Below are 14,782 nucleotides of genomic sequence, written 5' to 3'. Positions count from 1 at the left end.
ACATCAATCCGCTGTGTGACGCACTCGCCTGAATAGGTTCTCTCTAACAGCACTTGTCCCAACAGTCTGTGTGTGAGATCTTTGTCTTTTGCATGTGTGTATCAATATATGTGTGTGTGTAATCTACATCGACTCAGCCTCAAATAAGTACCTGGTGTGGTGTGTAAACATCGCCACAAGGGAAACAAAGGTGGCCGGGCGTGGTGTTGGCCACCCACCCCCTCGTGTGCCGTGCCTGATTTCATAGGTGCTCGCTAACAGCACTTGCCCCAGCAGTCTGTTTAGACTATACGGGCGATCTGCGTGTGTGTGTGTGTGTGTGACGTTACGTTGAGAGTGGCGGTGTAGTGTTTAGCGTAACACGCGGCAAACTCGGTGGATCCGCGTGCGATTTCCGCTCACGGCCAACAACAGTGACGAATATCTGAACCGGTGCTGGGCCTCCCCTAAGTAGACTTGGCCTTAAATGAGTACCTGTGGTGATGTGCAAACATCAGAACTGGCCAACCACGCACTTCGTGTGCCATGCGCACGTTAATATGTGTCCGCTGCAGCACCTGCCCCGAAAAGTCTGTTAAATGCTATATGGGGAGCGTTATATGTGTGTGTGCATGATGCACACGCGCATTGGAACGATTCGTAGATAAATGTGCGTGTGCATCGTGTACGCACACATCTGTATGTGCGTGCACAGACACATGCGTGTGATTCCACACAAAAAACACGTGTGTGCTTGCGTCATGTAGATATGCACACCAATCCGCCCACTTCCACCGTGATTTACAGTGGAGTAAGATAACAGGAAAATTGGCACAGATTACATACAATATTAAGACTACATTTCACGGCTGTATTAAATTACGTCATTAACACTTCATACATTCTGCATGCAATTTTAAATATTTCCCCATCGTTAAAGGGATTGCACAGAAATTGTAGTCATTTCCAAAATGGTGCACAGGCAAACCTCTCGACTCTGGCCCTTTAACAAAAAAATGCGTGCCTTTTAAAACAATATTGCTTTGACCGGGACAGTGAGGAGCCCTCTCATTTGATGGCAGCTAGATGCAAGAAGTGTTTAAGCAATTGGGGAGAAAGGCAAAGCAAGACGCGACCACTGAAGAAGCTAGTGTTACACACCCTGGGCTCCGAACGTCTTGCATGGCAATAATACAATGAATGGGTGGCATCGGTCGGGCTTTGTAATGGATCAATTGGTGATAGCATTTGTCTCGCGAGAAACAACATCGCTGGTCTCACACAAACACACACGCGCGCGCGTGTCCTCACACGCGAGCTGTTGTGGATGGAATTCACGTAACCTCGTTTTAAATTTCAAACTATTCGTGGATGAGACTGCGTTCATTACGAATTAATATTCATGACGAGCATGGATTTATTGCCGTAACTTTGTTTAGTTATAAACCAACAGATCGATAGTCGTGAATTGCGCTTCAAATATTTGCGCTGCATCGTAAGTGAAATGACCCTTGACATTTGCTCCCCCCTCATTCCGCTGACCAATTAATGCTCTTTTCATTTATCACGCCGTAGGACCCACGGAGGCAAAGTGAGATGCACATCTCTGTAGACTGGAAAGGAAGACCATAATCAGCAAACTGACCCGTTTTCCCTGCTCCGAATCAATAACAAAGTATTCCGACTGTGTAGCAACATTCATCATACATGCGCTCATTTCCATACGGGCATCGTTGCTATTTGTCTTATTGATTTGCAACATCCCCAAACACAGACCCTTGTCCACAACAAACTCCGCCGCACGCACGCCCGCACGCCCGCCCCACCACGCACACTCTCCGGCACGCTGCGCCGTGTAGAATTTTACACAACGCGAAAGATACCGATGTACGCGCTGAAGACTAACACATTTTAATTGTCGGCGGCGACGAAAGGGGGATGATGCGTAGCGGTGTGCACGGAAAGGGAAAGCACTTTGCTGCGTACACAGAGACGGAGAACGGAAAGAGATGGGGCATGACGCAGACTCGGCACGAGATGAAAGAAAAAAACGTAGCAGAGAACAACAACGAGAGAGAGAGAGAAAGCTGTGTAAAAGACAGAGTTGGATATTAAGAGAGGGAGACGGACATCCAGAGCAAAAGAGCACAGAGACAGGCAAGCAGGCAAAGAAAATCCCATGGGTTGGGGGTGGTGTTGGGGGGGGGGAAGAAATAAATATTTCAATGAGAAAACCAAGGAAAGAGGATACATGTGAGTGGGTCACGGTACCTGAATCACCCCGGCTGCGGCATAGCACTGCGCGGACTGAGCGAACACGGGTATGCCGTAGTGATGGAGCACCACAGCCGGTGAGGATAACATGGCCCGTGGCTTGGGGGTCTCGTCAGGTCGGGGTCGGTTATGCTCTGAATAGAGGGGTTCGGCACAGCTGGTCTTCTTGGTGCACCGGCGGGCGACGAGCGCACGGCCGGAGTGGCGCTGGGCAGGGGGGGGGGGGGACGACGGCTGCGACAGTTCTCGAGAGGCGGGCGGGCGGGGGGTGTCGCGCTGGTGCGGTGAATTTGGGCGCTTTCTCGGAAGCCAACGAAAATGAAGGAGTTACTTTTTTGTTTTTGTTACGGAAGACGGGCCCAGCTCAAGCCGGCGTGAAACCAACGGCAGGTTTCGAGGTGATGGTGGAGAAAAATAAAAAAAACGGTCGGTAATAAAAAATAATATATATTAAAAACTACCCCGCTTATATCTGGGTGGGGCAAGCTTCTGGCGTTCCCAACACTCTCATGACACTATGCCGTGGGGGGGGGGGTAAGCACCGTTGTGCTCCGAGTCTCAGCTTGACGCGAAATCCTTTGCTCGGATGTTTTGCTTCTTCCACTGCTGCTGATGCTGGCTGCTGGCTGCTGCTGCTGCTGCTTCGAGCTTAGTGCACGCAAGCAGCCACCGGTAAAGGAAGTGCGTTAGAAATATTACAGCGGGGGGGGGGGATACCCCAAGTTGGGCTCAGAACGACGGTGGGGTGGGGGGGGTGGCAGAGCAGCAGCGTAGACGCACGCCACAATTGGCTTCCAGATTCGGCAGCTGGGATTGGGCGAAGGCCGTTAAGGAGGGAGGGAGGGAGGAAGGGAGTGGTGGTGGTGGTGGTGGGGGGGGGAGAGGAATAAAAACGAAGTGGTCGGCGGGGCTGATCCAATCACGTGTCCGCGGCCCGTAGCGATGTAATGTACATCTCAGCAGTTCAGCTTGGCGGTTGCGTTCGCTCGCTCCCCCTCTCTCTGTGTGACAGGGATCAGGGGGGGTGGGAGGGGAGAAGGGGAGGGGAGGGGGGTGCCATGTCATGGGTACCCACGCGGAGGAGCGCCGGGAAGGGGGGGGGGTGTAGGGGGGGATAGGGGGGGGGGGCTGTAGGGGTGGGGTGGGCGGTGGGGGAGCCGTCGTTGCACGACCACCCGCCCACAGTTCGTCGCGACGCAAAAGCGTTTGTTGTCAAAAAATTAATTAATATACGTGTAAAACTGGTGAGTAAAATGAATCGATACGAGTGCGCAAGGCATTGTAGGACGAACGCTCGCTCGCTCTATAGATTGTGTTAACCTTCTAAAACGTGTGTATTTGTTTAAGCGTATATCGAATGTATGAGGTGGTGGGCGGAGGGGGAGATGTACATTGTCGTCACACCGCAAGAGATCAGCGAGCCACGAGATGCCACATATTGCCCGTTCTCCTCCTTCCCTCTCCTAATTAGCGATGAAGACAGCCGTGCGGCTTGCACCACGTCACCCCCAACTCTGCTCCCGTCTCACCTCGGGGGAAACTAATGAGTCTGCTGTAGGGGGGGGGGGCTGACACCGGTGACATTCTTCATCCGGTTTAGAATTTTTACAATAATCGTTGCAAGGGGGGGAGGAAGTCATCGTGGAACGCTAAACACTTAACATATTAACAGCAGCAGCAACAACAAAACGAGCACGGCGAGCGGCGAAAGAGAATACTGTCGAGCGAAAGCAACACTTTCGCTGGGCGTCGACAAGAGCGCCGTAATGAAACTCAAAAGAAAAAAAATTGAAGCGGTTCACCAATTTTAGGCACGACGGCAGCTACCACCCCCCCCCCCCCCCCGTTATTGGCACAGGGAACATCGAACGCCACGTGGGTATTTTGGGCCGCGGCATGCACGAGGGGCCAGATCTAATTGCGCTGCACTATGTTAACACCGTGCGTGCGTGTCAGCCCCTCGACGTGAATGTCTCTTTGCAGGAATGGAGGAGCGCGGCGGCCCCTCGCTTCGTGGCCCGCGCGGCTCCAGAGGGCCCCCGTTGGTTGCGGGTGGCGCTGGCGGCGGAGGGGGCGGTGAAGCGGTAGCCGTAGACGGTTGGGGCCCAATTATCTACAGCTGCCTCTCGGCGTGGTGTAATTTGTAGGAGGCGTGGGGATAGTGGGGAGTGAACCGGGACGGACATTGTTGTTGTTGTACACTCGATAAAGCTACCCATTTGATGGCGGGCTTTTTTTGTCTTCCCGATCTCGGTCAATGTTTAAGCCGCAAGTTGTCAGAGGAGTGCGTAACGTGCGATAATGTGGTTCCATGTCATCTTCCTGGTGTGCTGATTTATAACAATCTACGAGCATTGGGGGTTTTGGGTAATTCCAATTGCGTTAACTGGAGTTCCGTTCCAAATACGTCAAATAAGAAATGCAGCACAGTAACATGCTCAATGATGTGGCCTTAAAAAAATTTCTCCCTTACAACTTGGAAATATTAAAAGACGTTTTAATAATGCACCCGTAATATCAAGCAACGCAGAGAAAAAAATCATAAATTCCACATGGAAATGTATGGCAATAAAAATTGCGAGCGATGATTAAGGAAAAACTATAATTTTGATGTGGAGCAAATGAAACATTTTACATTGAAGTGCTGACACTGGAAATTGTGTGTGGAATTAAGGAAAGAACAGAAACAAAAAACCCAAGTTGCTTCCATAAATTAACAATAATAGAACGCTTACTTTTTGACTCGGCGAGTTAATTATTTTTTTACATCTAGGGTAGGGGGGGAGGTTCAACAAAAAAGTTAATATTTTAGATCATACCCAATGATTTATTCAGGCACTGCTAATCCCGCATTGAAAGGAACCACGCCGCACTTGGCAATGCAGTGCTGACGACGACGAGGCACGCAACCGAGCCAATGTCGCCTTGCGCTAGCAACAAACCGCCGCTCCCTTCCATCTGAGACGTGGCCAAAGCGTCAGTAAAATGGCAAGCGGCTCCGTCAACCGAAGAGCAATTCGTGAAGGCAGGGGAGACACTCAGCGGGGGGGGGGGAGGGGGGATGGAAGAGCCTCGTCGGATAGCTCACGGTCCCCGCGCTCAGAGAAGTTGCGCGGAATCCAAGAAGTCTGATGGTAACGCGGAGAAAAATCGAGGCCGACTCCTACTGTAGCCGGCGCTTTGTCTTTACTTTAGTTTTTCTCTCTCGCGCTCGCTCTCTCGGGCTGAAGCCAATGAAGGTTTGAACAAAAATAAAAAAAAAAGAGGGCCGCTAGCGTGCTGCTGCGATCATGTCTATTTGTGTTCGGCAGCGTCCGTGCCTGCGTTCGTCGTGCAAGAGGCTGCCCTTCCCCGCCCCCCATCATCCGCGTCCCTTAATGCGATCCACTGCTCCGATCATTTTCGTTCGGTAGTAACACGTTGCACACGCGGCCACGGGCGACAAGAAAACCCAAAAAGATTGTGGCACGCTCTGGGCAAACACGCTACGGGGGAGAGAGAAATGCCACGAGAAAGATTTGTGAATGCAAGAGCCCATTGGCGGCTATTTGCGACGGTATCACCCCCAACCGCCCCCCCCCCACACACCACAGCCCGCACGGGTCTCACACCCTCTACGCCACCCAACCCCCAAGATCATTCCGTCTTCCCCTAGGCGTGCCTATATTAAATCCTAAAACATTATAACGGTGCCTTTCAGACTCACACACTGCTTGCAAATAAATACATTCATGCCAGTGTGTGAGGGCCTGCCTTCTGTACAATGACGCATACATCAGCGAAGCCCATGCATTTTTAAGCGGCGCGATCTTCTGAATAAAAACATCGCTACGTGTTCAACTTAACCCCTTTGCTTTCTTGTTTTGTTTTTTAACCACTGACCGAGAGACCCGCACTCACGTCGATCCGGACCTGCTGCCAGTGACCGTGACTCCTGACCCTACGCCCTCTGCCCTGAGCTCCCCCACCGCCACCCCCCTCCTCCCCGTGCCACCACCCCCCACCCGACACACTCCCCGAGCCAGGCCCCCCTCCCTCACCGCTCGCATCATTTCAATTCCCCCCTCTGATCGCGGTGCAGCTTTATCGAGGCAGCCAAGCGCACGCTGAAATATATGCTCCAATGTTGCAAGTGTAATCAAGGGAAGGCATAATCGCCTACGCCGCAATTTTTCCTTCAGGCCTCGACATAATTAACGGTTTTAATGTTCTTATGCACCCACAATTTGTTTTATTCCATTGCCCCCCCCCCCATCTCAACCCAACCCACCCCCTGCTCAATGTTTAGATAATGGTACTATTACACACGGTGGCGCAAACACGCATTGCACTCAGAAGAAAAAGAGCCAATTCGCACACACGACCTGAGCACACTGCATTCGTAGCGGAATGCATTTTGCGGAGTGCTCGAAGGATCCGCTGACACTTCTGTCGAAACATCGCGGACGGATTGAAGGGGGGGGGGGCGGCAGATGAAACTGCTTGCGGAGTGGCAGACTCCACGGGGCAAGCGCGCTCTGCCAGAGGTCATCGCAAATACAAAACCCGCAGGTGTAACTTTCTGCTTCGATTGAACTACAAAATGAGCAAACAAAAGAAATGACATGAAAACAAATGTTACAACCCTAAGCATGTCTAAACTTTAGATACCATAAATGATGAGCTAAAAAAAAAACACGAGGCCAGGAAATATTTCACCGAAGCTTTGTTAACAAATCATGGCCCGGTGCTTCCATAAACCCAAACTAATGACTGCAGCTGCTTTGGAGAGACGGTAAATAGGGAATTGAGAACATATATTTTTTTAAACCGCACATAATTCTGAGCAGGCCCACCTTTTATGATGCTTGGGGGCCTCAGGCACCGAGGCCTGGGCTGCAATCGATATATTCGCTGTGGCCATTTGATGAATTATTTTACACCTTTACAACAGGCTCACACCTTTTCGCATTCACACACCCACTAATTCCTACTCAAAGCAGTTTTCCCGAAAAGCCATTAAAGCCACGTTGCGTGAAAATAAAATGCGAGAAATTAAAAGAACAGAACTGAGTCTGCATTCAGATTAGTGGTCGTTTGTTTGTGTTTGTCGAAAAGGTGTGACGCGAGACTGGTTATTGTTTACTTGTTGTTTAGAAAAATATATTTCACACCCATGTGCGCTTTCCGCAATGGTCCGGGTGTATGAGCAGGCGGCGCTAATGGTTTGCCTTGGGCCTGCATACATATGTGGAAGAATGTCATCTGAGTTAGGGTACAAGTACTTACTTCTATTGCGGAGCTTACAACTGCATGGAAACAAACCAGCAGACAACGAACATAGAAACGGGCAAATTCATCTCTCCCTGGTAATTGTGCTTAAAGCTTGACAGTAGAAAACTGAAAGTCAATCGCTCGGCAAATGCATGATCACATACATATATTGCCGATCGCTTCCAGCTTTAAATTCGACACGAATCACAAACACACAATTGCGCACGATGAAACATTTATGCGTTATATTCCACATTTGTTTCATCACTTTCGGACACCACACTATTACATTACTTGGGTACAGGCCCTTTTTAACTGAACTGCAGCGATCCTCACACACAAAGGATTCTCGGGCCCATTTGATGTGCATTTAATTAATTTCCTTTGGCCCAAATTGCAGTGCAGGGCGATCGATCTAACCAATGTACAGAAAATTATTTCAATATTTTTTTTCGTGTTTCGTGCCGAAAGTCCTCACTGATAGGAGGCCATTAGCAATGAAACAGTGAAATAAAAAAGTGGTATTAATAAGATCCACAGCAAGCTAATAAATAGAGTTACTATGTCTACCTCATCTTTGACAATAACGCTAAACAGCGCGTTAACGCCTCGCTGTGATTTAACGCATGGCCCTGCCACACTGCATTTTACAGCAATGGTATGGCCCGGCATGTAAATTTTGGTCTCAGCTGTAATTCAGTCAGCATCGCAACGTTACGTAGGCAATGCATCTAATGCTGCTGAAGTCAAACTCCAATTTGATGAACGGCCACATTCAGTTTCTTTCTGTGCATCCTATTAACAAAAAGGGGGTAGCAATGAGAAATCAAGTCTCATGGCAAGGGTACATTTAAAAAAAATCGGTTTGGGTAACCTGCTATCCAAAGTTTGGTGCATCTGACCACGCATTGTTTAATAAACCAAGACGTGCACTTTTCTGATCATGCAGTTTTTATTTTGCACCCAGCAGAAGTCCTCTCCGTTTCATTACGTGATATATTTCGACGTGTCTTTTTCTGCGTTCTTGTTTTTTTGTTTTGTCTCCTCTTTCCTGGATTCAGCACATCTTGGAAGTGTGGAATTTTTTTTCTCTCATATATATACTGATGATCTGTCCACACAGAGACTGCAGGCTTCACATTTCTTTCAGATTTGGTTCGGTTACGAAGTTGGTGTAACAAGCGGCAGCAGCAGCCGTGGCACAAACACGACTGTGTACACCCATGACAACAAATGCAATAGAATAACAAGAGACAGGAGGAGTTTTCCTTTTTGAAAGTCTCATGTCTTCTATAAAACAGGTACATTACGTTCACTTTACTGCTCATAAAAAAAACACACACTTACGCATCCAAACTTTAATTACACTTTGAAGCAAGATATTTTTGGAGAAGTTAAAACGGAACACTAATGCTCATTAAAAATATATATGAAGTGAATACTCAACTGAGTAGCGCCCTCCCCCCCCCCCTAAAAAAACTATAAAGTGTGCATACAAAAGTAGGGCATTTGCATTACAGCAGCACTACGGACTAATAAAGAAAACAAATCAAAGCAAAATTACTCAACTGGGACTATTCAAAGCAATCATCGCCACCTCCTGGCTTGTGTCTCCTAAGTAATCACCTGGCTAGAACAAAACTAAAATAGTAAAACGAGATAATATGCTTACTATCCACAGGTCAGGGTCACCCACCAATTGGCACATAGGGCAAAGAATTTCTGGATGCTCGTAAAAATAAGAGTGCTGCACGCGAACTCAGCAACATTCCCATGTCCATTTCATAGTAGATAAAAACAATTAAACCTTTATGACTCAGCTGTAGTTGTGTGTGTGTGTGTGTATAGTTGGTGATGGTGTGTCACGATCAGGGAAAGGGTCACACACGTTAGATACGGTGAGCGAATCATGATTACAGATGGCACGGGAGAGGGTACACAAGTGCTGGTGACATTCCCACCAGCCTGTCAAAAGGGACATTCCGTGTTTGTGCAGGCGACGCAGTGTATGGCAATTACCCACCGCCACCCCTTTGCAATTTAAGAAAACAAAAGGCCCACACATCCCACGCCGATCCAGCCGTTTCCGTATGCCTACTGCCCTCGGTATACCCAGCAGTGCGTTTTTTTCCCAGCGACGAGAATTATTCAGTGAAGAATGCATCGTTGCTCATCGTTAGTAGGTGGACATTCTTGTTTCCAGAAGGCGTTTCCATCGCAGGTGCAGTCCAATGAATTTACCCAACAGGACGGGTGCTTGCGAGAGGTAATTGGCTGTGCTGAAGGCAGTGACAGGTTTGACGTTATTGCATTAAACTTTGGGTGCAGGGGCTAATATGGGCTCCCATACGCTCGCCTCCTCCGCGTCAAATCACCACCCCTTCAACTCCCACATCACCTGCCTTCCCCCATCCCAAGTGCCGCTCTGACCCTGGCCCCTTACTCGCCCACCCTATATTCACCAACGGTCCCCAGACTCAATCCCCCCAGGGCAGAGTTTGCTACACATTTGCCAGTAATGACAGGCCTGCCTTGCCGATTTTCCGAGGCGGACACACAGCCAATTATAACCGTCGGAAGTGCAGTGCACGGTCCACGCAGGGGCGCCCCCACTGCGCACTGGCCAACGTGATGCCGGAGGGAAGGAGGAGGGGGGGGGGTTGTGGGAGCGGCGGCGGCGGGGGATTGGCTAGGTGCTCGCAAATTCCATCGCACGCGCGCGTACGCGTGCACGTGCGTACGCGCACGCGCACGGAATGCGGGAGCGATCCCTCGTGCCGCGCGCGTGCGCCGGGGGAGGTTGGGCGGTGGGGGGGGTGTGCCGGGTCCGATGGTGAGATCCTCCGCAGCCTGGCAGGTGGCTGCTGTGCACGCTTCACCGTGACACGCCGACGCTACGGCCGCATCAGTATGCAGGCCGGCGCCGTTGCCACCGCCGCGGCATCAGCAGCAGCGGCGGCAGCAGCAGCAGGTCCCGGTGCGCGCGGCGAGGAGCGGAGCCCGCGCGCGGACGGACGGGCGGGCGGGCGTCGTAACGAGCGCGCCCCTGCGAGCCGACGGCGTCGCGTTGCCTCGCGGTCAATCGCAAACGAACGCACGCACGCGCCATCCCCGCCTGCCCGCTGCTGGGCGAGAGCTGGTGGGAATGTTTTTTTTCTCGTCGGGGCCGGGGGCGAGTCATCGAAATTGTTTTAATCCCGGTCGTCAGGGCACCTGTGCAAGAGCGAGGGCGTAAAAGAAAGGTTGGCGTTTTTTTGGCACGGCCGTTTGATCTAACGTGCATCAAATCCCATTGTGTTTGATGCAGATCCATACCTCGTTCTACAACAGCAGAGCTGCAATTTGCCGTGCGTTTAACTCAGACCAAAATCAATTGAATGTCCACAGTCAGCTTTTTTCCGCTAATGACATCAAACGGAGTGAATGTCCAACAGAGCCATTTAATATACGCTGTGAATACGACTCGGCCCACCTGCTGTGAGTGATTGCGAACATAATGCCAATAGAAACATTACAAGATGTGTGAGAGCCCAGAGCCAAACGAACGTGGAATTTGTGCTCCGATATGGCACGCGCACGCTCCCGCGCGAGCAGCCAGTGCCCCCGCATGCAGACGCACCGCAGCCGGAGCGGGCTTTCCATTTGTTCGCAATGGACGGCTTCGAGTGCATGCGCAAAGTGATGCGCGCATATGCATATGCGCGCGTGTAATTGAGCCTCGTTGTATCGCCGTTCTTTAATTGTCTTTTCCCCGGCATATTCCCTCCCCACCCCCCGCGTGTAATTTTATGCGTGCGTCCGCGCATGTGTCTTGTGCCTCGTTTCTCCGTCGCCTGCCGCGCGCGCCGCGTTGACTCTCAAAAGACGTGAAACCCTCTGCGACGGGACGCGCCTCAAGTTTGCCGCGCAGCCTCCGATGTCAATTAGCTTAACGAGCGGCATGCGCGCACAGTTAATGAGGACTTCTCCTCCGCGCGCGCGGGGAAGCGGCGGTGTAGCGGTTAGCGCACCACCGGAGACGATTATCTGAACCGGTGCCGGGCCTCGCCCAGGTCGACTCAGCCTCAAAAGAGTACCCTGTGCGGTGTGTAGTTAACATCGCCACTGGGGTAGACAGAGGCGGCCGGGCGTGGTGCTGGCCACCCCACACCCCCTCGTGTGCCGTCCCGGCATTCATAGGTGCTGCTCGCTAACGGCACTTGCCCCAACAGTCTGTTAAGGCTACACGAGGGCGGGAAGGGGGGTCTTAGTTTTGTCTTTGTAGTTTCTCGTCGGCGCCGTTGCGTCACCGGGCCCTTGTCAATTGCTTTTGTTTTTTTAAATTGAGCGGAAGAGCAAGCGAGAGAAGTCGGAGCGTGTCGCGATGGCCATCGTGGACTCTCCACGCGATGCCACTAATTGGCCCGAGTTTCGCTGAATCATTGTTATCAACAGCTCCCTGAGAAAATTGTGGGGTTGGGGGGGGGAAATCAGGTAAGAGCCGATCGCAGACGCCGCGCGACTTAAAGTGTACGATGACAAATGCACCCGAGTAACGCTTCCAATTAAGCATCGCACTTCCATGACGGAACAGAATTCCTCAGGCCTGCCGTGAGCTTTAACAACGCGAGGCATTTCTGAGCTAAAGTCGTTAGCTTTCATGTTTTGTTGTTGTTGTCGTCTCGATTGGTACATATTCATATTTTAAATATAATAAGCCACTCGGTGCGTTCAATACACTACAAACGCGGGCGAATTAAACAGTTATTCATTTGTAAAATCACGCATTCATGACACATTGCATCCATCATTATTATTGCCTGTTGTTGCGAACAACCGCAGTAACATCTGTGGGATTCCGCCCGCAGTAATGCGACTGCTCGCAATTTCGCGCGCCCCACCTCGGCACTCACAGGAGTGGCCTCTGCCATTGCCTTTTGCGGCGCTGCCCATTTCACCATACCCCCACAAAGCAACAGAGGTGCTTTGTGGGTGGTTGTGGATGGTGTGCCTCAAACAACACCGGGAGTGTGACCCACGCAACGCCACGACGTCTGAACCCACCGCCCCCGGGGGATGGGCAGCCGTGGTCGCCTCGTGCCACGCAGGTTTTTGCCTCCCTCTACGCGGTAGACGAAGTAGCAGCAGCAGCTTGTAGTAGTAGATGCGTTCCAAAAAAAACTAAAAAGGGCGCACAAAGCGAAACCGCGCGAGGACACAGCTGTCTGTCGAGTAGCGCGCGCAGCACACACAGCACACACGCAGCACACACAGCACACACAGCACACACGCAGCACACACAGCACACGCGCAGCACACACAGCACACGCGCAGCACACACAGCACGCGCGCAGCACACACAGCACGCGCGCAGCACACACAGCACACGCGCAGCACACACAGCACACGCGCAGCACACACAGCACACGCGCAGCACACACAGCACACGCGCAGCACACAGCACACGCGCAGCACACACAGCACGCGCGCAGCACACACAGCACACGCGCAGCACACACAGCACACGCGCAGTACACACAGCACACACGCAGTACACACAGCACACGCGCAGCACACACAGCACACGCGCAGCACACACAGCACATGCGCAGCACACACAGCACACGCGCATCACACACAGCACACGCGCAGCACACACAGCACACGCGCAGTACACACAGCACACACGCAGTACACACAGCACACGCGCAGCACACACAGCACACGCGCAGCACACACAGCACATGCGCAGCACACACAGCACACGCGCAGCACACACAGCACACGCGCAGCACACACAGCACACGCGCAGCACACACAGCACACACGCAGTACACACAGCACACACGCAGCACACACAGCACACACGCAGTACACACAGCACACACGCAGCACACACAGCACACACGCAGTACACACAGCACACACGCAGCACACACAGCACATGCGCAGCACACACAGCACATGCGCAGCACACACAGCACACACGCAGTACACACAGCACACGCGCAGCACACACAGTACACACGCAGTACACACAGCACACACGCAGCACACACAGCACACACGCAGTACACACAGCACACGCGCAGCACACACAATACACGCGCAGCGCACACAGCACACGTGCAGCACACACAACACACACGCAACACACACAGCACACACGCAGCACACACAACACACACGCAGCCCACACAGCACACACGCAGTACACACAGCACACACGCAGCCCACACAGCACACACGCAGCACACACAGCACACACGCAGCACACACAACACACACGCAGTGCACACAGCACACACGCAGTACACGCAGCACACACGCAGCGCACACAGCACACGCGCAGCGCACACAGCACACGTGCAGCACACACAGCACACACGCAGCACACACGCAGCACACACAGCACACGCGCAGCACACACAGCACACACGCAGCACACACAGCACATGCGCAGCACACACAGCACACACGCAGCGTACACAGCACACACACAGCACACACGCAGCACACACAGCACACGCGCAGCACACACAGCACACGCGCAGCACACACAGCACGCGCGCAGCACACACAGCACGCGCGCAGCACACACAGCACGCGCGCAGCACACACAGCACGTGCGCAGCACACACAGCACGCGCGCAGCACACACAGCACGCGCGCAGCACACACAGCACGCGCGCAGCACACACAGCACACGCGCAGCACACACAGCACACGCGCAGCACACACAGCACACGCGCAGCACACACAGCACACGCGCAGCACACACAGCACTCGCGCAGCACACACAGCACGCGCGCAGCACACACAGCACATGCGCAGCACACACAGCACACACGCAGCACACGCGCAGCACACACAGCACACACGCAGCACACACGCAGCACGCGCGCAGCACACACAGCACACGCGCAGCACACACAGCACACACGCAGCACACACAGCACATGCGCAGCACACACAGCACATGCGCAGCACACACAGCACACACGCAGCACACACAGCACACACGCAACACACACAGCACACACGCAGTACACACAGCACACACGCAGTACACACAGCACACACGCAGTACACACGCAGTACACACAGTACACACGCAGTACACACAGCACATACACAGCACACGCGCAGTACACACAGCACACACGCAGTACACACAGTACACACAGCACACACGCAGTACACACAGCACACACGCAGCACACACCGCACACACGCAACACACACAGCACACACGCAGTACACACGCAGTACACACAGCACACACGCAGTACACACA

At 52.4% G+C, this 14,782-nt stretch overlaps 1 protein-coding gene across 7 annotated transcripts in view; it reads right to left on the bottom strand.

The window, feature by feature from the left end:
• Positions 1 to 14,782, bottom strand: part of LOC144932752 (RNA binding protein fox-1 homolog 3-like) — a 304,468-nt gene that overhangs the window by 65,640 nt on the left and 224,046 nt on the right. The window contains exon 1 of one of the 7 annotated variants that reach the window (XM_078857166.1): positions 2,251 to 2,706. The exons of the other annotated variants lie outside the window; for them this stretch is intronic. Within the exon in view, the coding sequence (XP_078713292.1) occupies positions 2,251 to 2,343 (93 nt within the window). The 5' untranslated portion in view covers positions 2,344 to 2,706. Of the gene's footprint in view, positions 1 to 2,250; positions 2,707 to 14,782 lie in introns of those variants that run through there. 7 annotated transcript variants of the gene reach the window in all.

Source organism: Lampetra fluviatilis, chromosome 5 (genome assembly GCF_964198595.1).
Source record: "Lampetra fluviatilis chromosome 5, kcLamFluv1.1, whole genome shotgun sequence".
Lineage (NCBI taxonomy): Eukaryota > Metazoa > Chordata > Hyperoartia > Petromyzontiformes > Petromyzontidae > Lampetra > Lampetra fluviatilis.
The sequence above is the reverse complement of the archived record's forward strand: the minus strand, read 5'-3'. Positions and strand labels throughout refer to the sequence as shown.